We start from the raw sequence: 23,886 nt of genomic DNA, 5'->3' as shown, positions 1-23,886 counted from the left end.
CATCTGTCAAGTCAGCAGTCTTCCCCATGATTGTGGAGCCTACTTAAACAGACTAAGGGACCTTGTTAAACGCTTAGGAAGCCTTTGCAGATGTTTTTTGTTAATTATTCTAATTTACTGAGATGATGACTTTTGGGTTTTCATTGGCTATAAGCCATAATCATCAACATTAACAGAAATAAACACTTGAAATAGATCACTCTGTTTGTAATCACTCTATATCATATATGAGTTTCACTTTTTGTATTGAAGAACTGAAATAAATTAACTTTTTGATGATATTCTATTTTTGTGAGAAGCACCTGTACATCGCCTGCCGCTCTTCTCACTTGGTCTTTTGTCTCGCCCTGCTTTTGCAGTTGAGAGGGCTGTGGAAAGGCCCAAACAGGCACAGACTGGCCATCTCCCTAATCGGGTAGATTCTCAGTGGGTTGCAGTGATCAAATGCATAGTGAGCCAGGTCCTGGAAAAACAGCTGGCTGCCTTTTATTTTTCTGCACAGAAGCACTTGTAGAAGTAACATTCAGTACTATATACCGCGGCAGCGCACAAAAAGCTGGATTACATTTGACACCAGCCAGTGTCAGGATATTCTCTGTAAGCTGATTTAGTGCTCTGCCCTCCTATCTTGTTCCCACCATTGTAGCTCTGCAGCCACAGTGTGAGTTAAATCTGCTCCTGCAGGGCAACAGGAAGTTGCAGCCTGTAATTTTCCCCAATGTTCATGGTCTGGGTGATATCTATAGCAAAGTATCTGTGTCACTTATGTGATGTATACAGCAGTCTGTGTATCTTACGTGATGTATGCAGCAGAGTCTCAGTATATCATGTGTGCTGTGTACAACAGTCTCAGTGTATCCTATGTAATGTATACAGCAGTCTGTGTATCTTACGTGATGTATGCAGCAGAGTCTCAGCATATCACATGTCTCAGTGTATCCTTTGTGATGAATATACATCAGTCTCTGTGTATCCTATGTGATGTATACAGCAGTCTGAGTGTACCCTATGTGATGTATACAGTAGTCTCATAGTTTCATACCAGTATTGTTGTGTTTATTATTAGTGATGAATGAGTGTACTCGTTGCTCAGGTTTTCCCGAGAACGCTCGGGTGACCTCCCGAGTATTTATGACTGTTCGGCGATTTAGTTTTCATCGCAGCAGCTGAATGATTTACAGCTACTAGCCAGACTGAGTACATGTGGGGGTTGCCTGGTTACTAGGGAATCCCCACATGTAATCAAGCTGGCTAGTAGCTGTAAATCATTCAGCTGCCGCAATGAGAACTAAATCTCCGAGCAGTCATAAATACTCGGAGGTCACCCGAGCGTTCTCGGGAAAACCTGAGCAACGAGTACACTCGCTCATCACTATTTATTATTCTTTATGTCTGCAAGACTATGGGCAAATAAAATGTAGTCATGGACGACAACTTCCATCAAGCCAGATATTGCACTAGTTTCTCAAATACAATGTCAAATATCCCACTAGTTTTATGTGCCCTCTTTTCTTTTACTTTCATAATAAAATGTTGAAAAATCAGTGACATTTTATTACTTAGATATGTATATTTTCTATATTATCACAATATTAGGACCTGCTCGATGATTTTAAAACACTCTCCCAATGGGCCGCTTCATAAGTAGGATTATATGATGACTTATTTTCTACCATGTGGTCTCAGATATCACGAAAATTATGCACTTGCTTTTTTTTGGCTCATCAGCTTTCGTTAGTGTTAATGTATTTAATTTGTAGCCCAAGACAACTCTTCTTCCATTGTGGCCCACACACCATGTAATTATGACCCTGTCGCTTGCCCCTTCTCCTGACTGCTCATGACTGTGTTGGTCCTACTGTGTTGATCCAGAGGAAGGCAAAAGCCTTTTGGGGCCATTGCTAAATTCCCCATATTATACGAACAAATTCCTTCCCAACTCTTATTGTTATAATCAGAATTAATCCCTGGATCAACAGCCCATCTACAAAATCTAGTAACTATTCTTGGTGATTTTATTACTTTCCCGTAAGGCATACTGGTCCCTCTTGAACTGGTAATGCTGGTATTTATGAGTCAGCTGTATTATAGTATTGTACAATAGTTTCTTGTGTTTGGAGGCTTAGTCAAGCTGTGATTATATCGGTTATTGATGTTAAATAGACATCATATTTTATTAACAGATGTGCTTTAATTAGGGGTATAGAGATTAGCTCTATATCTTCAAATTTGGGTGGGGTGAGATCAAGTAGGATTTACCAAATTGAAGCTTTCGAGTCAGGTATACAACATTTCTGGATAATAGAGCTCTATTAAGTACTTACATTTCAGAGGGGCAACACGGAAAACAACGTCATTGGTCCAGGCAATAATAATTATTTCATGCTTGGAGAACATTATTATTTTAGAATTAAAAACTGGAAATGGCACTTGTAAAATCAGCTTTATCTTCGTGTTTCCTGTTACTGGTAATACAGTAATTGGCAATGAGTTCTTTGTAGTAGTTACTGATTCTGTGCTCTAAAATCAATAGTGCGTGGGGTAACCACTAGGATCAACATTAGTCCCATACCACTGGGGCTTTTGTATTTTAGGGAGTTCAATCTTTAAACGTTATAGAGATGTGCCAAATAGTTTAGAAGGAAGAATTGTCGGGATACCTGCATACACAAATAAAAGGCTTCTTTTCATCCTGTATAAAGTGAATTTAAATCATGCGTTTTATGTAAATGTATATATTTCTTTTTAAATGTGATTTTTTTTTCAATCAATATATTAGACATAGTTGACATAAGTCAATGTGAATTCTAAAAATTCGCTATTGATTTGCACAAATCTCATTCATTCAAATTTTCTGCCTTTGTACACATTGCAGCAGATTGCATCAGTCATATCACATTGTATAGCATAGCCAATCAGGAGGGACTATGATAGCTTGCAAAAGAGTGTCGGAGCCATTTTCGGTTTATTTCAAGATAGTAAGAGGACATTAGAGCTCACAGCTCAGCAAAAGAAACAGGAAGAGGTATCCCTAAAACATTGGACAAATACTCTAGACAGTGATGCATGGAATAACTGCAGCCGTGAAGAAGGTGAAAGTAGTACTCTGGCAATAGTAGCAAAGGTGACAGCAGCAGTGCCAGACTTTGTGTGATTGATCAGCGATATGGTGTAGCTGACATCTGTGCTGCTGCATTTGAATTACATCTATACAGTTTGTCTTCATTTTTAATGCACTAGAAAGCAGAAGCAAAAGAGCACAATAGTTACTAAAGACAATTCTTGTACAATATTTTTTTGTGAAGTGTGGAAAATAAAATCCACAATTCCAGACATTTAACTTTGACTGTGTACCTCATAAAGTGTGTGTGGCAAACTATTTTTTCTTTCTCTTTGCACATCTGTTTTATTTGTCAAATTTTACATTCGTAAATGTCAGTCTAATACAGCGCCCTGGTTCAGGTGCTGGCTTTTTGGTCATGTACCTGCTTTGCATTTCTTATTTAGTCATTTTAGGTAGGGGGTTGAATTTTGTAAAAAAAAAAAAAAATGTTTTAAAGAAAATAAAAATATTGAACTGTGCATATGTTTTTGCACACTCCCTTTACTAGTCCAATTTGAGAACTGTACATGCAACACATATGCCAGGGCCCACTGATGCATTTTGCGTTTTGTACACGTATGTATCTAGCATTTCTTGTTGCATCCTTTTTTGCAAGGGTTGAATAAGTGGTATTGTGAAGATTGTAAATGTAATTGTAGTGTTGTACAAATTGGATGTTAATAAAAAAAAAATAATAATTGCTAACAATATGGGTGCTGCTAGTCGAAGCACTAACACTAGCTGGGCAGTATTACAACCAGACACCAGCCACAATTGGCATGTTAACCCCTTAGTGACAGGGCCAATTTTTTCAAATCTGACCAGTGTCACTTTATATCGTAATCACTCTGGAACGCTTCAACAGACCTAATTGATTGAGATTGTTTTTCCGTGACGCATTGTACTTTATGTTCAAGGGAACCTGTCACATGTTTTGCCCGCTATAAGATGCAGCCACTGCCTTTCAGGGCTGATATACAGCATTCTATAACGCTGTAGATATGCCCCCGGTCTGACCTGCAAGTGAAGAAAAATAAGTTTTATTATAATCACCCGGGTGGGCAGTCCTGTGCGGTCCGATGGGTGTCACAGGTCTGGGTCCGGCTCCTCCCATCTTCTTGTGATGCCGCATTCCTGCTTCTTCATCGCTCCCCGGCACCGCGCTCCTGTGCAGGCATACTTATCTGCCATGTAGAGGGCAGAGCAAAGTACTGCAGTGCGCAGGCGCTGGGAAAGGCCAGAGAGGCCCGGTGCCTGCGCACTGCAGTACTTTGCTCTGTTCTGATCTGTTGCTGTGTTGACATGTTCATATCAGAACCATCTTGAAGTCAGCCACAGTGACCGAGATATTCACCCTGCAGGAAAAATGTACAATGCTACTAATGCTATGTAGTACACCGACAGCCAAATTCCTTAAAAGCGACCTTATTACCCCTATCTCTCATGATGTCCATATATTTAACAACACAAACACATGAAAACCGTAACATACTGTACAGATGCAATACAGTGTCCACCATGAGCACATGCAGTCCCTTGCAGTTTTTTGCGCGTTTTTGGTGCGTTTTTGATGCGTTTTTTTCCGGACATTTCCCAATGCATTTTATAGTGGGAAATCTGCAAAAAAAACGCAAAATTAATGAACATGCGGAAAAAAACGCATCATGTGCACAAAACATGCGGAATTCATTCTAAACGATGGGATGCATATTGTATGCTTTTTTTTTTGCGGTTTTATAGCGTTTTTGAGCCACAACAAGAATAGCTGGCGCACTACAATTATGCGTAATATACAGAGGGCGGGGGTGCAGTAAAGTGGCTAAAATATAACAACTAATAGAACAAGAAAAGTAGCCACCCATAGGAACTGCACACCACCAATGAGTAATGAAAAAAGGGAACAACTTTATTGGTAGACAAAAATTAAAAACAGATTAAAAACATGAAAGATACCCATATCCACCCATATGTCTGCTCAAAAAAACATATGAAAAGTATAATTATGCATGTACATCATAACAACCACCTGGCATAGAGAGAAGGCTGCAATACTGGCAGATAAATATATAAATATAGCAGTAAAATGCTGAGTATAATAGCCAAACAGTAGCCAGATATTGCTAGGAAGAGTATAAACTACAATGGTCCATAAACCCCTGTAGGTAATAGGTTCAGCCTAGTCTAGCAGGGCCCCGAACACCATGAACGGTGGCCCACAATGTGAGACAATGCTCACGGCAAATAGCAATATCCCAAGACCTGGGCCATAAGGGACCAAACGTACGTGTGGAAAAGATAACCAATGGAACCTACAGGAAGTTGAGGAAGCCTGAGTGGCCGGTGGCAAGAGCAGAACAACAGGGTGGAAGGACCCAACGCGTATCGCGGCTTCCGAGAGCCGCTTCGTCAGGGGAAGTGACTTACCCACCGTAGCGTTGACCTAATATATCTGTATGCCCGGTGCCAAGTGCACACACGTGTGTGACGGAGCGGTGGAGACGCACAGGACCGGAACTAGAGGGAATTGGTCCCGCCCACGAAGTGGCGCATGCGCAGACAGCAGGGGAGAAAATGAAAGTAATGGGCAGATGTCTCTGCCCATAATACACCACTGCGCATGCGCCGTCAAAATAGACAGCGGTCCGCAGAGGAGCAGAGAAGGGAAAGCGCAGCTTGTAATTAATATACTGCAGGAGTGGTAATAGTAATAAGTAGCACAGTGGCATGAAACAGTGCAAAGCCACATGAAACAGAACAGCTGGAAGGAAAAAGTCACGTTATGACAAGACATGTATCGCTATAAGCTACATATATGGGGGTACACAGGGAACACAGTTGACATATATCACCAAAAGGGTACAAAACTGTATAGTCACATATTGAATCACAATAAATATGTGTCCTGTTATAATGCCATAAACCAGCAAGAAGGACCATAAAAAATGCCCATGTATTAATGAAGGCTGATTTATGCACAAAGCAGATATGTAAAAATCAGATATATATAATCACACCCACAAATATATAAATAACGAGCTACACACGTATAGCGTTTTTATCGCAAAAAAACACGAAAAAAAACGCAAAAAATCAGCAACGTGTGCACACAACCTTAAATATAACAAATTTTCCCGCTGCGGATTAGAGGACATGCTGCAGATTGTTGACTCCACAGCAGGTCTGTATGATGCAGAATAATTGTAAAACGCCTTAACATGAATGACAAGGTGATTTTGCCATTGCTTCATTGAACAAAACTAAATGCCTTAAATGCATATTAATGTTTTATCTCATTAGTGTATGTAAAAGATGCATCAAGAAGATGGATCATCATTGTCCATGGGTTAATAACTGCGTGGGCGAAAGCAACCAGAAATTTTTTGTTTTGTTCACTGTGAGTATCTGATCTTAAAATCTTAAAGTATTGATATGCCGATGATATCAGGTTATGTACTTCAGCACATAAGTCTTTAAAGCCAGCCTCATATTGACTGTGGGCATATATTTACTCATATCCGATTGTCATGACATACCACATGGTTTGCCACAGTTTGACGACCATTTAAGATAAAAATAGTCCATGTGGTCAAAGCCACAATTTTTTTAGAAATCTGACAAAACTACATAAATGCACATATTTTTTATGGTGTGGTAGCGGTGCAGCTTTCTACTGCACCATTACCCCTGCTGGTGAACCCAACCTTACTGGGTATGCCCACCTAATAACGTTTTTATATATTACTTGTGTATGCAGTAATATGATCGGTGGGGTCCAATCTCTAGGAGCACCACCGATCACAAAGGAATACAAGAATCCAATGTGTCCAGCACCTCCTTCCTCCCTATATGATCATCTGATTTGTCATCTCCTGTCAGTGCCCGATACATCAAGCCTTTAATTTTAGTGAGGGCCATCTAGAAGCCATATAATACATTTTCTGAAACCTAACATCAAGTTTAGCTTTTTGTATTTTGGATGAAAGTGAAATAATCTAGATAATCTTGTGAAATTGAATTTTCTGTCTGTGGATGTCTTAGGGCTGACATTTTCTCTCTTTTTCAGATGTACATAGCCCTGATTTCCTTGCATGCCCTCATCATGGTAGGGTTTCATTTCCTGTACTGTTTTGAAGAAGACTGGACAAGTGAGTAAATACGCACTGAAATGTTTAATGGCATTGTAAGCTGGCACAGACTGGGTATAGGCAGGGCAAAGCTCTCACCTTAGGACATTTTATTTTTTATTAATTTACTATGTCTATATTTTAGACGTGCGATCAGCTGAGCACTGCTGCCATTGCCCACAGAAACCTTTACAGTGTCAGTGATTGGTCACAGATGCTTTGTTAAAGTTCTTGGCAAACATTTTAGATATGTTTTCCTAAGGGGTATTCTTGTTTCAGTAAATGATGACATATTGAGAAGATGAAGGTACTGGAGTGCTGCATCCTTTTCATTTTTACTCTGCATCGGTCATTCCTAGCCAAAAATTGCAGCAATATCTGTCAAGTGGTCCGGAGCACCACTGTAAAGGGGGTCGCCGTATAGAACCAGAAAAGATAAGGTTCTAGAGCTGAAACACATACCAATTATAAGTATAATCCCTTTTTCCATTATATAAATACTTGAAAAACCTGCTCTTTGTACACTGACAAGCTTGCACTTGGCTGACTACACATCCTCTAATTTTTGCTGTTATCTTGTTCCCATAGAGTGCAGCTCCTTCTCTCCCCCTACCACAGTCATCCTCCTTATTCTGCTGTGCTTTGAGGGTTTACTATTCCTCATCTTCACGGCGGTGATGTTTGGCACACAAGTACACTCCATCTGTACTGATGAAACGGTGAGTTCCTCATTTGTCCTTCTCGCCTCTGTTCATACTAGAATTGTTCATTGAAATCATGTTATATGTGTTATTAGTGTCCTTGTTATCAGGAAATTTCAGTTAGTTGCAAGTAAGTCTTAGGCTCTGTGATATGAGCCTAAGACATGTCACATGTTACATGGCTCATATCACATGCAAAATCGAGCGGCTGTGGACAAACCCTTTACAGAAGATCTATCAACAGGTCAAAAGTATCCCATTTTTTTTTCTTATTTTGATCTCACTGCTCCCCTGAGTTTTGATTTTTTTTTTTTTAATCCACTATGTGGTTCCAGGTATTGGCCTTTTTATGTAGTGCTTATTTTATGGTCTTTGCCAGGGATGTAACTACAACAGGTGCAGGGGTTGCAATCGCACCAGGCTCTGGAACCTAGGGGGCCCTAAAAGTCCCTTTGGCCTATAGAAAAAGACTATTGCTATTAAAGATTTAAAATATTTAGAGGCCCCGTTGGAGCTTTCCCATCGGGGCCCATGAGTTTCAAGTTACGCCACTGGTCTTTGCTGTGGGGCATTGCTCACAGAATTCTCTGGGTGCTTGCCTTTAGGCTGGTCTGCATAACTACCCAGTGAACCACGCCCATATGGTAAAGACCATAAACATTAGCACTGAATAAAAAGGTCCAAACTCTGGAACTCTTTGGAAGAGTTAAACAAAAACCATCACCAAAAAACTAATACTCGGGAGAGCAGTGGGAATAAAATAAGAGCATGAACTGCCCACATTGGACTTGGTGACTGAGCTTCTTCAAAAAAGAAAAATGTCCTCAAAGGTGCCCATATACTTTCAGATGCCCATACATTTTAGATCGACATTGGGCACCAGCTATTTGTCCGAATTATCCATTTCGCAAGCCATACGTATTTTCCACACACATTTGGGAGAAGTATAATAAGCCTCTGCTCTCTCCTGACAGCGGCTTATCTCCTATAGGAACATAGGGTCAGGTCTGTCTAAATACATCCTGCCTGATCCTTGTTTCCCCAATGTACGCCGCCATCAGTGAGTGAGGACACCTCGTATGCAAAATATGGTCCAACAGTCCTACTGAATTTGGCCTTTTTACCTCAATAAATGTTTATGGGCAGCTTTAGTGTACGCAGAACCCCTCCACTGACTGTGTGCCTTGCGCCATGATATAAAGGAATTGAATTCACTGTTAGAGTCAGTTTTCGACAATATAGCCCTAGTCCTCACTGTTGCCAGACTCCTATGATATTAATTGCCAATAGAGGAACTATTCTCTTTACCACATACATTGTTATTCTTAAAGATATGAGTTGCTCCCCTAGCCTGCTACAGTAATGTTTGCATGGAGAGGAACTGATATCTCAACCCTCAGACTATTACTCACAAGGCGACACGACATCCGCCTCCCCTCTGCCTGCTTCTCCCAGTTCACAGCCCCACTGGTGGTTGTCTCTAATGATCTTCCTTTACTCGATGTTCACTATTGGAAGTCTAACTATATGAATGAGTTCACATAAAAAGCTAGATACACTGTTATATTGGCTTCTTAACTATCACAGATGATGGCAGTGGTTTCTAATTCCTCGCTGTGTTTCCTGACTGCTCTACTTTCCCATTTAACTTTAATCTTGGTGTCAGATCCTAATTTCCAACATGGTGGCTCCATTCACCTTGTATATGTGGCATTGAACTCTTTACATAGATTATAAGGTTGCTTCCTGCTACTTGGGTAGTGGTAATGGTTTATCATTTATTTTGTACAGGACAATGTAATTCTCCATCTGTGTGCTAATATTGAAGAAAATTAGCTGAAGCTCCAGTACTGTTACCAGTGCTTAATCGAGGTGGGTGGGGGGTTGGCATTGGGTAAAATTTTCCCAAGAAGTCTAAAGGGGATAATAAAGAAAACGTGCTCATCTGTTAAATTCCCCTGTTTTTCAAGCGATGTAACTCTGACCTTCCCTGCTGGTAAATGCTTACTTGGCTGCCTCGAATATGCACCATCTGCCACTGCTGCAGCAAATAACTAGCTTCAGTGGTGTACCAGCAAGGTGAAATGAAGAAGTAGGACATCCCCTTTAGGCGGCTCTCATGGTTCACATGCCTTTGAAGCTGTTGAGTTTGGGTCAGGAGACATGAAACCATTCTGAAGATCATCTGACTCGTGTGGGGCAATTATTAAGATTTGTTGTCTAGTAATCCATCAGTTACAGTTGTGGCCTGTATGCAGACTGTGAAAAATTGGCCTAACAAATTTTGCCCTCTAGTTTTTTCATCTATTGTAATTTCTGGGGTCTCATTACTGAGTACTGCCCCTCTCTAGATCTTGAGGCTCCTCTTGGAGAGAAGAGTGCAGATAGGACAATGTGCAACCAATGTAATTGGTGCTACACGGAAAGGCAGCAAAAGCCAAAGGGATTTGATGTTCAGTGGGGTGCCACAGGTCTTTATAGCAATTTGGTGGGTTTAGTGCCCAGACCACCGCTTCTGTTAACAAAATATATGCGGAAACTGATGTAGGTTTATCTTTGGCAACAATTGAACATACACTACAAGCAAAGCATAACCTGAGATACAACTAGTTCTTAGATCTTACCACACTTATTCAATAATGTATTAATACTGAGATTGCAGTAGCAGAATGTTGTGTGCACATTAGCTTGTCATGTCTGATGCTTTCTGTAACATTGTATTCTTTATTCTAAAACTATAATCCTCTTAAACATGTGTTTTATGACTGCTCTGTGGTGTTGGTGGCTTAGGTTTTTGATTAGAAGCATTTGATGAAGATGCAGAATTCCTAGAAATTACATACAATCTATCCATTACTTGTCCCTCGTTTTGGAGCTCTAAATGACTCCACCACCTTGGCCCATGTCATAGCACTACCAGAAACTCATTATAATCATTATATAGTCCTGTGACATCGAGCCACAGTCATCCATCTTTACTGAAAGTTTCTTTTTTATTTTCAGGGAATAGAACAGTTGAAAAAGGAAGAGAGAAGATGGGCTAAAAAAACAAAGTGGATGAACCTGAAGGCAGTATTTGGCCACCCATTCTCAATAGCATGGCTTAGCCCCCTCGCTACACCAGACCAGGGAAAAGCAGATCCTTACCAGTATGTGGTATGAGGATTTCTGTGCCAGCTTTGCTGCACAGAAAGACACCACATTACTTCCATTTACCAGCTTGACATTGAATGTTTCACAAAAATACAACTCTATTTTTGAAATGGCCAAGAGGTCCTGCTGAGAAGAAGCCGCCAACATACAGCAGTTTTGTTTGCTCCTGTTTTCTGGAACCTTTGTTTCATTTGATTCTCTTATTTCTTCACGATAACACAATGATTGTCTCTCTTCTTTACTACTTCCAGCTCTGCTAACCAACCTGACTTGACTTTGTCTGCCATCATTTGCCATAGCTGACTGTGCCAACTAACCACTAACTTGTTCTGGGCCTAGTCATTAGGATGCATTGTTTCTGAGGAAAACTTGAATTGCAAATTTCGAAAATCTTGTGTTGAAGGAAGATGAAGACACATCTGTTATCATAGAAGTTCTTATATGTAGTAGTAGTCGTATAGATCTGTAAAGTTCTCCATTTTTGCAGTAATTACATATCCATTCTCTTGTGAGAAGTCCATATTAGAAAAGGTTTTTACAATGTCCACCGAAGCTTGATAATGCATTTCACAACTGTGGGGGCAGGATTAATGGAGAGTCCATGTATAGCAGATGAAAATCACACCGGAATGTAGATTCACTGCAAATCAGGGATGTTTTTACATCAGTTGGCTGTGATTGCACAGTTTTCCAGGAAAATCCATGAGACCATTAAGTTTCAGTGTGAAAATTTCACCGATTTGAAGTAAAACTGTATGTATGTGTGAATTTCAGCCATATTTTGTTGCCCTCACGCACGCTCATAGTTCAAAATGTATTATTCTGCATGCTTCTTATCAAGTGTTTCTTTTATAGCCAAGTATGTCATACAATATATATATATATATATATATATATATATATATATATACCGTATATATGTGCATATATGTAGACGGTATATATACTTTAAGAATTCTGTTATTTCTAAAATTTCCTCCACCCTGGTGACATACTGAAAGGACTATTAAAGGGGTTTTGAAAAAGATGGGCAGTACAGACTTAAAATATACTATTTATAATATTTTCAATACACTCCATTTATCAATTTTGTGGGCTTCACAGACTTAAAGTGAATTTGGTCACTAACATGATCTGATTACGTGCAAACCTTTTCTGCCAGAGGGACATTTCATCATATAGGGGTGTCTGCAGAGATTTGCTGTGGAGCAATCAACCCAACAATGTAGAAACTGATGAATAGGTTACACATATTTATTATACTATACCTCATACAGCCCAACTTTTAGAATTCAGATTCCCTTTAAGAATTAAGCTGTTTTCTGTCAGTAGGATCAACCCTCCAAAGCCATCTATATGGGCATGTGTGTCATAGGAAGCTCAATAAAATGACACCTTGTTATCTGTGATCCAATGTTTCATTCCAGAGAGAGCCATGTTTTTCTTAGTATGTAAATGAACTGCTAAGATCTATGGGCCGGACACTGACCTTCATCAGAATCTGCCTCCAGGACTTAAATGAAAGGGGTCGTTACCAGTGTGAGACATGTAATGACTGACAGTCTGCTCTCCTGATCTATGTCTCACATTGGTAACACGTTGGTAACACCACCTTTCATTTAAAATAAGCTCTGGAGGTAGATTCTCAGGTAAATATATGTACAGTCCATAGAGCTTCACTGCTTATTTGCATATTAAGAAAAATGAAATCCACTTCACTTAGAATATTTCATATACTGACTTTCAAATGGCCCAAAACAGCATAACTTCATTATCATGGGCAGCTCAGGCTTCAGCGGAATCATGTAGAGCGTCAAAATTGATGAAAAGGGACATTCGACAGCAGGATTTCACACTCCAAAATAATTATATTTGCATGTAGCTCTTTAAAGACAAGTCCAGCAATACCTTTACATGGCCAGTCCCTACTTCTGTTCTTGAGAAATCATTATTTTAATTGATATGGAAATGGCTATGGTAGATCTGAAGCCTCTGTCACTCCAGCTCTATTCTCCACCCTTCATCATCTTGTGCCTAAAATCGCACAGCATAGAATTTTTCATAAAACCAGTAGGAGGTGGCAAAGGGCAGGGAATAGAGCTGGAGTGACAGAGGTTTCAGATCTACTGTCTCATTTTCATATTAATTCAAACGCTGATTTTTCAGTAATGGAGGAATTAATTTTTTTCTCACATATAAATAGTATGAGGAGTGAAATCCGGATGAAAGATTCCCTTCAATGAGTGTTAGACTTTGGGTATCATGTTATGTCACATGTCCAATAATGACAGTATGTCATATATCAGTTATCACGTCTTCTTACTGGAATTGTGCACTAATAGCTTTTTAGTACATAGCATACGAGTTTGTCAGAGACATGTAATCTACGTGCGTGAGTCTTTTATTACGTATACCATGGCAAATGGTCTTTACAGTGAGTTCACATGCCATTGGTATTCATACAGTCCCCTCTTTCATGTTCACTTTTACAAGTCGTGTAACTGCAAGACAAGCTGTTAAACATTTGCCATGGAGTATTAACAGATAAAACACTATTGATACCGGTACTTGTAGCTCCATCTGCATATAAAATCTCTTTTTTGTACTTTTGCATCAATAGCCCTTTTTGTTCTTTTTTTTATGACTTTACTCTTGGAGATTTTCTATAACTTCCTGTCCCCCCCGGTTTAGGTAGTATAATTTATGGATGGTGCCTCTAGATTCTTTTCTGTATCATCTTTGTCATAATTATATGTGGTGTTTTTGTGTTGTGTGCCCGCGTGGCGCACTTTGTTGCCACTTTGACAGTCGTTGAAGCTAACCTTCCAAAGATACAAATGTAAGACTGAGACCAGCCGAGCCCTAATATTCTTATAAATTGATCCTTCTTAGAAATATCACAAGAATATAAGGGTTTGGGTACTGCTATTTACAGAATAGTTTGATACAAAAGAATCTTCCCATGATGATTATTTTGTGCGCAAAAGCACAGTGTATACCGTTCCAGCTTTGTGGATGAGACTCATAAATCTCATTATTACTCTGTTTTGTTTTTTTCTAACGCCATGAAACTTAACCTGCTGTGCTTTTTTAAATCTGCAGCATGTCAATTTCTGTTGCGTTTAATTTATGGATTTTCCCCATAGACCTTAATAAGATGCACAGAATCCACATGTAAAATCCACATGTAATCCGCTCATGACTTTATCAATATTTATTTGAAATATTTTAATATTTAAAATTTGATACGCCAAATAGAAACAAACTGGAGGGGAAAAAGCTATTAAAATGCATGGAAAATTCGCACTTAAAATGCAATGAAGAAAAAAACACCAATTACTTGATTTAACTAATTGATGCAGAAAATCTGCATAATCAAAAGCGCCTTTTTGATGCTGCATATTTTTGTTGCACCAAAAATGCAATCTTACAGTTCCAGCAAAGTGGATGGGATTTATAGAAATCTCATGACCACTGTGGTTTTTTTTTTACTCCGTGTAAACTGCCCTCGGTGCGTGTTTCAAATCTGAAAAATGTAAATTTCCCTTGCAGGTACGCTGAGTTTTCTGTGCAGATTCTGCCCATAGACTTACATTAGATGCAGAAAATCTGCACATGTGATTTTAGTGCTTTTCCTTAATGGAAACATATCAAAAACGCATATGCCGTATTTTTCAGACTATAAGACGCACTTTTTTCCCACAAAATGTTTAGGGAAAATGGGGGTCCGTCTTGTGCCGGGAAGAGGGGGGTGTTCAGTTGTCCGACGCTGTAGGACTATGATCTGACTCACATCCCAGGCTGGTGCGGTAGGTTTGGCTGTGCTCGGTGGTGCAGGTTCGCCGACATTTTGTGAAAGCACTGAGCCCCCGCACTTCCATTGCTGCAATGTGGTGGCTTTTGGGAAACTAGCCACCAAAAAAAATGCATGTGTAGATTAAGATCTTGAGGACGAGATCTCAATCTGCACATGCGCCACCTCTGGCAGCCATTTTCCTGGAGGCCACCGCATTACAGCAATGAATGTGCGGGGCTTCGGGCTTTCACAAAATGTCGGCGAACCTGCCGCACCAGCCTCGAATGGGAGTCAGGTCTGCCCGGACTACTGAACACCTCCTGTGACCCCGATCCACCAGTGCTGCCGATCCCCCCCCCACCTACTCCCCTCGGTAAGCTGAATTCAGACTGTAAGACCCCCATTTGACGCATTAATTTTCTTTCCCTGTTTTCCTTCTGAAAATTTGGGATGCATCTTATAGTCCGAAAAATACGGTAAGCTTTATTTAAAGCATGATACACCAAAAAGAGAAAAAAAAAAACGTAGCTTCAAAAACGCAATAAAATCGCATGAAAAAAACACAATGAAAAAACACAAGTAACCTAATTTATATAATAGGTGCGGAAATGGTGCAGAGAATTCTTAACATCAAAAATGCACGAAAAGCTCATTGTGGGAACATAGCCTGAAGCTTGTTTTTAATTAACTGCAGAAATGAACATGCCTACAATTTCTTACATCCAGGATATAAAAATTCAGAATTGCGCACAGACTATTAATTACCCACAATACACTGCACGCCTATATGTAGATATTGCTCAGTTAGTAGTTGGATTTGGCCCTGCTTCAGATCCTTTAGTTCTCTCCTGCAGGACACCCACCCTGAAGCTTCCCATCTGTGCATAGCTGCTTGACATCATACTCTATTTTAGTATATCTAGTATTGAGGCGGAGTGGCGAAGGCTGCACATATCTGGGCTTCAGAGCATACGTTACACTTATTTTTCATACCACGTGCACAGCTATAAATATTGATATGTATATTCCACATTCCATTCATAAAACTTTACAGAATATTTTTTTGAATTATTTTTGAACAATAACTTGTACTATATGTCTTTTTTGCTTATTTAAAATACCGTTTTTAGAGATTGTAATGAACTGGATTTCATGCTGGATATTATAAAGGCCTCTATAACTGGGCTTCCCAAGTCTTAGGAACACTTTGTTAGGTTGTGACAGACTAAATGATGTTTTTGTTTTCGGTTGAAATGTGAACGCTGCATCTCATTTAGCTCTGTACAGTATAAGCTTCCATACTAAAAAGAAAAATGTTAATGCAATAAAACTTTTCATAGAAAATAAGTGTGTGCCTCGTCTATTGTGTATCCATTGCTACAGTGAATGTGCGCTCATGTTAATGGAAAATATAACTTTTGGAGAAAAAAACAATCACAATTAAAAATATGTTCTCTTGTTGCCAGAATGAAGTCAAATGGCCACTGTCTTTTTAACAAACTTTGCATAAATTAATCGTGCAAGTGAATATACAAAAATGTGTAATACATATCAGAGAAATATGTTTCTTTCTCCCCCTGCATCCTGAACTCATTGTTCACTTTGAAAAACTGCTAAAAATCCATCGTGGGGAAAAGCAAGACTGCCAGCTCATTGATGTATCAGATAACAGCTGCCTATCTATGTGAAAGGAGGAGGGATGAGCTATGTATACTGTGTATAGGAGACCTTAAACAGTGCATAAGCTTACACCAAAATATGATTAATAAGACATAAACTCTGATATTAGACTTGATTGTTGGTATCTTTATTTTTCTAGGCAATATCGGTTGTGCCACCTTTTTCTTTATTGTTTGCGATATGTAAGAGAGGCCTAATAGCCGCTAGTTTTCGCCCACTAGCCCAAAGATCACTGAAAACTTGCAATAGGGCGACAGAATCGCTAAATGAAACCAGTCTATAATAGCAGTTTGTGATGTTCACGTGAGACAGTTGGTTAACCCGTATAGAGCTAGCACATTGTTAACAAAGAGGTCTGAGGGGTCTTAGAAATCAGTGTAGTAATTAGTTTCTGAATGTCAGTTCATAGTGATAGATCATAGATGATAATGTCTGTAAAGCACTGTTGAAATTAATGGCGCTCTATATAAGTAAGCATAATAATAAATAAATAGTGCTTACAACAAACGATAGGTTAAACAGCTGGTCTTGGGTAGCACTAGGTTCTAGATGGAAAATCGCAAAAGTCTCATGATAGTATAGCAACAGACAAGGGTGTGTCCATCTGGGCTTTAAGAGGGAGATGATGAGAATGATGTATGTTGGGCAACTATTAGAACCCAACATGGAGCAAATTAAATGATAGCCATAGGGGAAGAGAGAAGACCACTGCCTAGCTGACACAGGTGCGTAACAGAACTCCTTTTTAGGGTCTCACAGAAGAGTTATTAATAGTAGAAAATGGATACGTAGCATGAAATCTCTTGCTTAACATTGAAGCATTAATGTCCATTTTGGGTACTCACCAGGAGGAGCGATGTAAAAAATAAATAAAACCAATTCTTAACCGGCTGTTAATTTGTTCATTCTGCCTCCAAAAAATCACAGTAAGGCTCGGTGCACATTTATCCTGCGCTCTACACTGAGCGCTTACACCTGGGTTTCCATGTAAATCTCTGAAATACTTGATTCACATAGAACCCCCAGCGGAATATTCCCTATATTGAGGCAGATGGAGAGACTGTGGATGCTGTCTGGCCTATGATCCGGCGGTGTCTGTCTATTTAGGATTGCATGAAAGTGCAGTCGGCCACAGTTTTGTGCACTTCTGAAAAGAAGGACCCCACTGACATAGTCCAGACTGACTCTGCTGCCTCATTATAGTTAATGTATCCCCCGGAGGTTTCATCTGAAGCATGTCACTTAGAGATTTAGATGGAAACTCCAATGGAAGTGATCAGCATAGAGCGATGGATAAATATGGTCCCAAATGTTATGTAAAATGTTCCCAATAAAAGGTTCAACTCAATCCACAAAAAGTCCCCACTCAGGTCCATCATCTGTTAACGGAAATAAATGGGGCTTCCACATAACTTGTAGTACAAAGGCTCTGAAAAAGCCAAATGACTCATCACCATGCAAAAGGCATTCAGCAAATTATGTGCTCCCAAAACTAAATGCCCCCCTCTCGTCTGAGCTCCAGTGTGCCTAAACCACATATAGCATCCACGTATGGCATTTCTGTAAAGATGAGAGCCCGCCTAATTTACAGGTGCATGTCTCCAGAAGCATGAGCTAGGCACTACAACGTACTGGTCACTATAAGGTACTGGTCACTACAACAGCAGTTTGCAGTTTTCACTTAGCAACATCCACTTATGCTTGTTTCTGGAAAACTCCCATGAAGTCAAAATCGTCACTACACCTGTATATTAATTCCCAAATATAATTTCCAAAATGGGGTCACTTGAGGTAGGGATTCTGCTCTTCTAGCACTTAGGGGCTCTGTATATGGAGTCCGCAAACTATTTTAGGAAAATCTGCTCTCCAGGAGGCAAATAGTGCTCCGTTCCTCCCGAGTCTTTCCGTATGGTTAAGCAGTACTGTATTGTCACATTTGGTAGAAATTGTGGGACAAATTATGGTGCTATTTTTACCTACTTGTGTGAAAATATAAAATATGGGGTTGAAAGTAAATTTTGGTAGTAAAAATATATTTATTTTTTCTTCACTGCATAATGGTATAAAATTCTGTGACACACCTGTGGTGTCAATATGATCACTGCACCCCTAGATGAATTTGTTGAGAGATGTAGTTTGTTAAACTTGGTCACTTATGGGGGATTTTGTTGTGCTGGCACCTCAGGGGCTCCTCCAGTGGATCATGGCACACGCAAACCATAACAGTAAAATATGCACTACTACTATGGTGCTCCTTGCCTTCTGAGCTTTGTACTGTGCCTGAAAAGTGTTTCCTCATTACATGTAGGGTATTGGCGCCCTCAGGAAAAAATGGACCTCAGTTTGTTGTAAAAATGTCTCCTATTAGCCCTTAAAAAATTAAAATCTTGGGGCTAAAACAACATTTTAGTGATAAAAATGTAATTTATTCTTTCTTCATTGCTAAATGGTATAAAATTTTGTGAGGCACATGATGTAAATATGATCACTGCACCCCTAAATTAATTAATTGGGGGTGTAGTTTGTAAAATGAATTCACATATGGGGGGATACTATTTTTCTGGCACCTTAGGAACTCTGCCAATGTGACATGGCACCCTCAACCATTTCAGCAAAATCTAAACTCCAATATGGTACCTCTTCCATTTTGAGCTTTCTACTGTGCCTGAAAAGTAGTTTTCCCCCACATATGGGGTATCAGCATAGTCAGGAGAAATTGCACAATAAATTGAACAGTGCAATTTATCCTGTTATCCTTCTGAAAATGCAAAATTTGGGGCTAGAAAACTTTTGTGGGGAAAATGTGATTTTTTTTTTTTATTTTCATGGCTCAACGTTTTAAATTTATGTAAAGCACCTGGGGGTTCTGCATACTCAGGAGCAATTGCACAACAAATTGTATGGTGCTATTTCTCCTGTTACCCTTCTGAAAATGCTAAATTTGGAGCTAAAAAACATTTTTGTGGAGAAAACGTGATTTTTTTATTTTTTATTTTCACAGCTCTATTTTATAAACTTTTCTGAAGCACCTGTGGGTTCAATGTGCTCACCATACACCTAGATAAGTTCCCTGAGGGGTCTAGTTTCCCTAATGGTGTCACTATTTAGGCACATCAGGGGCTCTCCAAACATGACATGGTGTTCGCTAATTGTCCCAGTAAATTTTGCTTTCAAAAATTTAAATGGCACTCCTTCCCTTCTGAGCTCTGCCATACACCCAAATAGTGGTTTTCCCCCACATATGGAGGTATCAGCATGCTCAGGAGAAATTTCACAACTAATTTTGAGGTCCATTTTTTCTACTACCCTTGAAAAAATAAAACTGGATCTAAAGTAAAAATTTTTGTGGGAAAAAAAGGCAAATGTTCATTTTTTTCTCCACATTTCAAAAATTCCTGTGAAGCACCTGAAGGGTTAGTAAACTTCTTGAATGTGGCTGTGAGCACCTTTTTGCATATTTTAGAATGAGGTCTCTTCGGTATTTTCTGTCACATAAACCTCTTAAAATTACTTCAAATGTAATGTGGTCCCTAAAAAAATGCTTTTGTAAATGTTTTTGGAAAAATGAGAAATCACTGGTCAACTTTTAACCCTTATAATTTATTTAAAAAAAATATTAAAGTTGTGCTGATGTAAAGTAGATATGTGGGAAATGTTATTTATTTACTAATTTGTGTTACATATCTCCCTGATTTAAGGGCATAAGAATTCAAAGTTTAAAAATTCCAAATTTCTGCAAATTTTCCTTTTTTTCACAAATAAATGCAAGTCATATCAAATAAATTTCACCACTATCATAAAGTACAATATGTCACGAAAAAAACATTCTCAGAATCAGTGGGATCAGTTAAAGGGTTCCAGAGTTATTACATCATAAAGTGGTCAGAACTGTAAAAAATGGCCTTGGGGGATAAAGAGGTTAACCCCTTCCCGACCTTTGACGCCACGTAGGCGTCATGAAAGTCAGTGCCAATCCGACCCATGACGCCTATGTGGCGTCATGGAATGATCGCGTCCCTGCAGATCGGGTGAAAGGGTTAACTCCTATTTCACCCGATCTGCAGGGAGAGGGGGAGTTGTACTTCAGCCCGGGGGGGTGGCTTTGCCCCCACGTGGCTACGATCGCTCTGATTGGCTGTTGAAAGTGCAACAGCCAATCAGAGCAATATATTGCAATCCAGCCATGGCCGATGCTGCAATAGCATCTGCCATGGCTGGGAATCATGTTCTGCCCCCCCACCACCGCCCCCGATCTCCCCAGTCCTCCGTTCTGTCCGGTACCCCCCTCCGTCCCCCTGTCCGCTCCCCCGTGCTCCTGTCTGCTCCCCCGTCCTCCGATCCCCCCCCCCCTGTGCTCCGATCCACCCCCCCACCACCCCCTCATACTTACCGAGCCTCCCGAAGTCGGTCCGTCTTCTCCCTGGGCGCCGCCATCTTCCAAAATGGCGGGCGCATGCGCAGTGCACTGTCATGAATCCCAATGGCTAGGGATAGCAAGGGACAAGCAAAGTAATACAAAATATCGGACGAGCTCTAGGGTGATGGAACTGGGCTGACCGCTGCCCTACGCCTGACAAACGCAACTAGAGATAGCCAGGGAGCGTGCCTACGTTGGTTCTAGACGCCACGCACCAGCCTAAGAGCTAACTAGTACTGCAGAGAAAATAAAGACCTCACTTGCCTCCAGAGGAATGAACCCCAAAAGGTATAGTTGCCCCCCACATGTATTGACGGTGAAATGAGAGGAAGGCACACACATAGAGATGATATATATAGGTTCAGCAAATAGAGGCCCGCTGTAAACTAGAAAGCAGAACGATACAAAAGGGGTCTGAGCGGTCAGCAAAAAACCCTAATCAAAAAACCATCCTGAGATTACAAGAACCCATGTGCCAACTCATGGCACATGGGGAGAACCTCAGTCCACTAGAGCTACCAGCTAGCATAGAGACATAATAAGCAAGCTGGACAAAAAAACCAACAACTGAAAATCAGCACTTATTTCAGCTTATCCTGAAAGATCTGGGAGCAGGTAGGCAGGAACCAAACAGAGCACATCTGAATACATTGATAGCCGGCAAGGGAATGACAGAAAGGCCAGGTAAAATAGGAAACACCCAGCCTCTGATGGACAGGTGGAAACCAAAGGCCGCAACCCACCAAAGTCACCCAGTACCAGCAGTAACCACCAGAGGGAGCCCACAAACAGAATCCACAACAGTACCCCCCCCTTGAGGAGGGGTCACCGAACCCTCACGAGAACCCCCAGGGCGATCAGGGTGAGCTCTATGGAAGGCGCGGACCAAATCAGTCGCATGAACATCGGAGGCGACCACCCAGGAATTATCCTCCTGACCATAACCCTTCCACTTAACCAAATACTGGAGTTTGCGTCTGGAAACACGAGAATCCAAGATCTTCTCAACAACATACTCCAATTCTCCCTCCACCAGCACCGGAGCAGGAGGCTCAACCGAAGGAACAACGGGCACCTCATACCTCCGCAACAACGACCGATGGAACACATTATGAATAGCAAACGATGCTGGGAGATCCAAACGAAAAGATACAGGGTTAAGAATCTCCGAGATCCTATAAGGACCGATGAACCGAGGCTTGAACTTAGGAGAAGAGACCTTCATAGGGACAAAACGAGAAGACAACCACACCAAATCCCCAACAAGAAGTCGGGGACCCACGCGGCGACGGCGATTAGCAAACTGCTGAGTCTTCTCCTGAGATAACTTCAAATTGTCCACCACCTGGTTCCAAATCTGATGCAGCCTGTCCACCACCACGTCCACTCCAGGACAATCCGAAGACTCCACCTGACCAGAGGAAAAACGAGGATGAAACCCCGAATTACAAAAAAAAGGAGAGACCAACGTGGCAGAACTAGCCCGATTATTAAGAGCAAATTCGGCCAGTGGCAAAAAAGCAACCCAGTCATCTTGATCAGCAGAAACAAAACACCTCAAATAAGTTTCCAAGGTCTGATTAGTTCGCTCCGTCTGGCCATTCGTCTGAGGATGGAATGCAGACGAGAAAGACAAATCAATGCCCATCTTGGCACAAAACGTCCGCCAAAATCTAGACACAAACTGGGATCCCCTGTCAGAAACGATATTCTCCGGAATCCCATGCAAACGAACCACGTTCTGAAAAAATAAAGGGACCAACTCAGAGGAGGAAGGCAACTTAGGCAAGGGCACCAAATGAACCATCTTAGAAAAGCGGTCACACACAACCCAGATAACGGACATTTTCTGTGAAACCGGGAGATCAGAAATAAAATCCATGGAAATGTGCGTCCAAGGCCTCTTCGGGATAGGCAAGGATAACAACAACCCACTGGCCCGAGAACAGCAAGGCTTAGCTCGAGCACACACTTCACAAGACTGCACAAAGGTACGCACATCCCTAGACAAGGAAGGCCACCAAAAAGACCTGGCCACCAAGTCTCTAGTACCAAATATTCCAGGATGACCAGCCAACACAGAAGAATGGACCTCGGAGATGACTCTACTGGTCCAATCATCCGGAACAGTCTTTCTGGTGGACAATGATCCGGTTTATCCACCTGAAACTCCTGCAATGCACGTCGCAAGTCTGGGGATACGGCGGACAATATTACCCCATCCCTAAGGATACCAGTAGGCCCAGAGTCTCCAGGAGAGTCAGGCACAAAACTCCTGGAAAGAGCATCTGCCTTCACATTCTTTGAACCTGGCAGGTATGAAACCACGAAATTGAAACGAGAAAAAAACAACGACCAACGAGCCTGTCTAGGATTCAAACGCCTGGCAGACTCAAGGTAAATGAGATTCTTGTGATCAGTCAAGACCACCACACGATGTTTAGCACCCTCAAGCCAATGACGCCACTCCTCAAATGCCCACTTCATGGCCAAAAGCTCCCGATTACCCACATCATAATTGCGCTCGGCGGGCGAGAATTTTCTAGAGAAGAATGCACATGGCTTCATCACCGAGCCATTAGAACTTCTCTGTGGCAAAACCGCCCCCGCTCCAATCTCGGAAGCATCAACCTCAACCTGAAAAGGAAGTGAAACATCTGGTTGACACAACACAGGAGCAGAAGAAAACCGGCGCTTAAGTTCCTGAAAGGCCTCCACGGCCGCAGGAGACCAATCAGCAACATCAGCACCCTTTTTAGTCAAATCAGTCAAAGGTTTAACAATACTGGAAAAATTAGCAATGAACCGACGATAAAAATTAGCAAACCCCAAGAACTTCTGAAGGCTCTTAACAGATGTAGGTTGTGTCCAGTCACAAATCGCCTGAACCTTGACGGGATCCATCTCAATAG

The 23,886-nt window shown here is 40.9% G+C and overlaps 1 protein-coding gene across 5 annotated transcripts in view; it reads left to right on the top strand.

Moving 5' to 3' along the window:
* Positions 1-23,886, top strand: part of ZDHHC3 (zDHHC palmitoyltransferase 3) — a 121,462-nt gene that overhangs the window by 84,873 nt on the left and 12,703 nt on the right. For 4 of the 5 annotated variants that reach the window (XM_077269103.1, XM_077269102.1, XM_077269104.1 and 1 more), the window contains exons 4-6: positions 6,401-6,497; positions 7,167-7,248; positions 7,816-7,946. In XM_077269103.1, the coding sequence (XP_077125218.1) occupies positions 6,401-6,497; positions 7,167-7,248; positions 7,816-7,946 (310 nt within the window). Of the gene's footprint in view, positions 1-6,400; positions 6,498-7,166; positions 7,249-7,815; positions 7,947-10,931; positions 16,249-23,886 lie in introns of those variants that run through there. The other variant, XM_077269106.1, reaches the window with a different exon arrangement.

Source organism: Ranitomeya variabilis, chromosome 6 (assembly GCF_051348905.1).
Source record: "Ranitomeya variabilis isolate aRanVar5 chromosome 6, aRanVar5.hap1, whole genome shotgun sequence".
In the NCBI taxonomy this organism is placed as follows: Eukaryota; Metazoa; Chordata; class Amphibia; order Anura; family Dendrobatidae; genus Ranitomeya; species Ranitomeya variabilis.
Note: the sequence above shows the minus strand (reverse complement) of the source record. Positions and strands in the feature narration are given on the sequence as shown.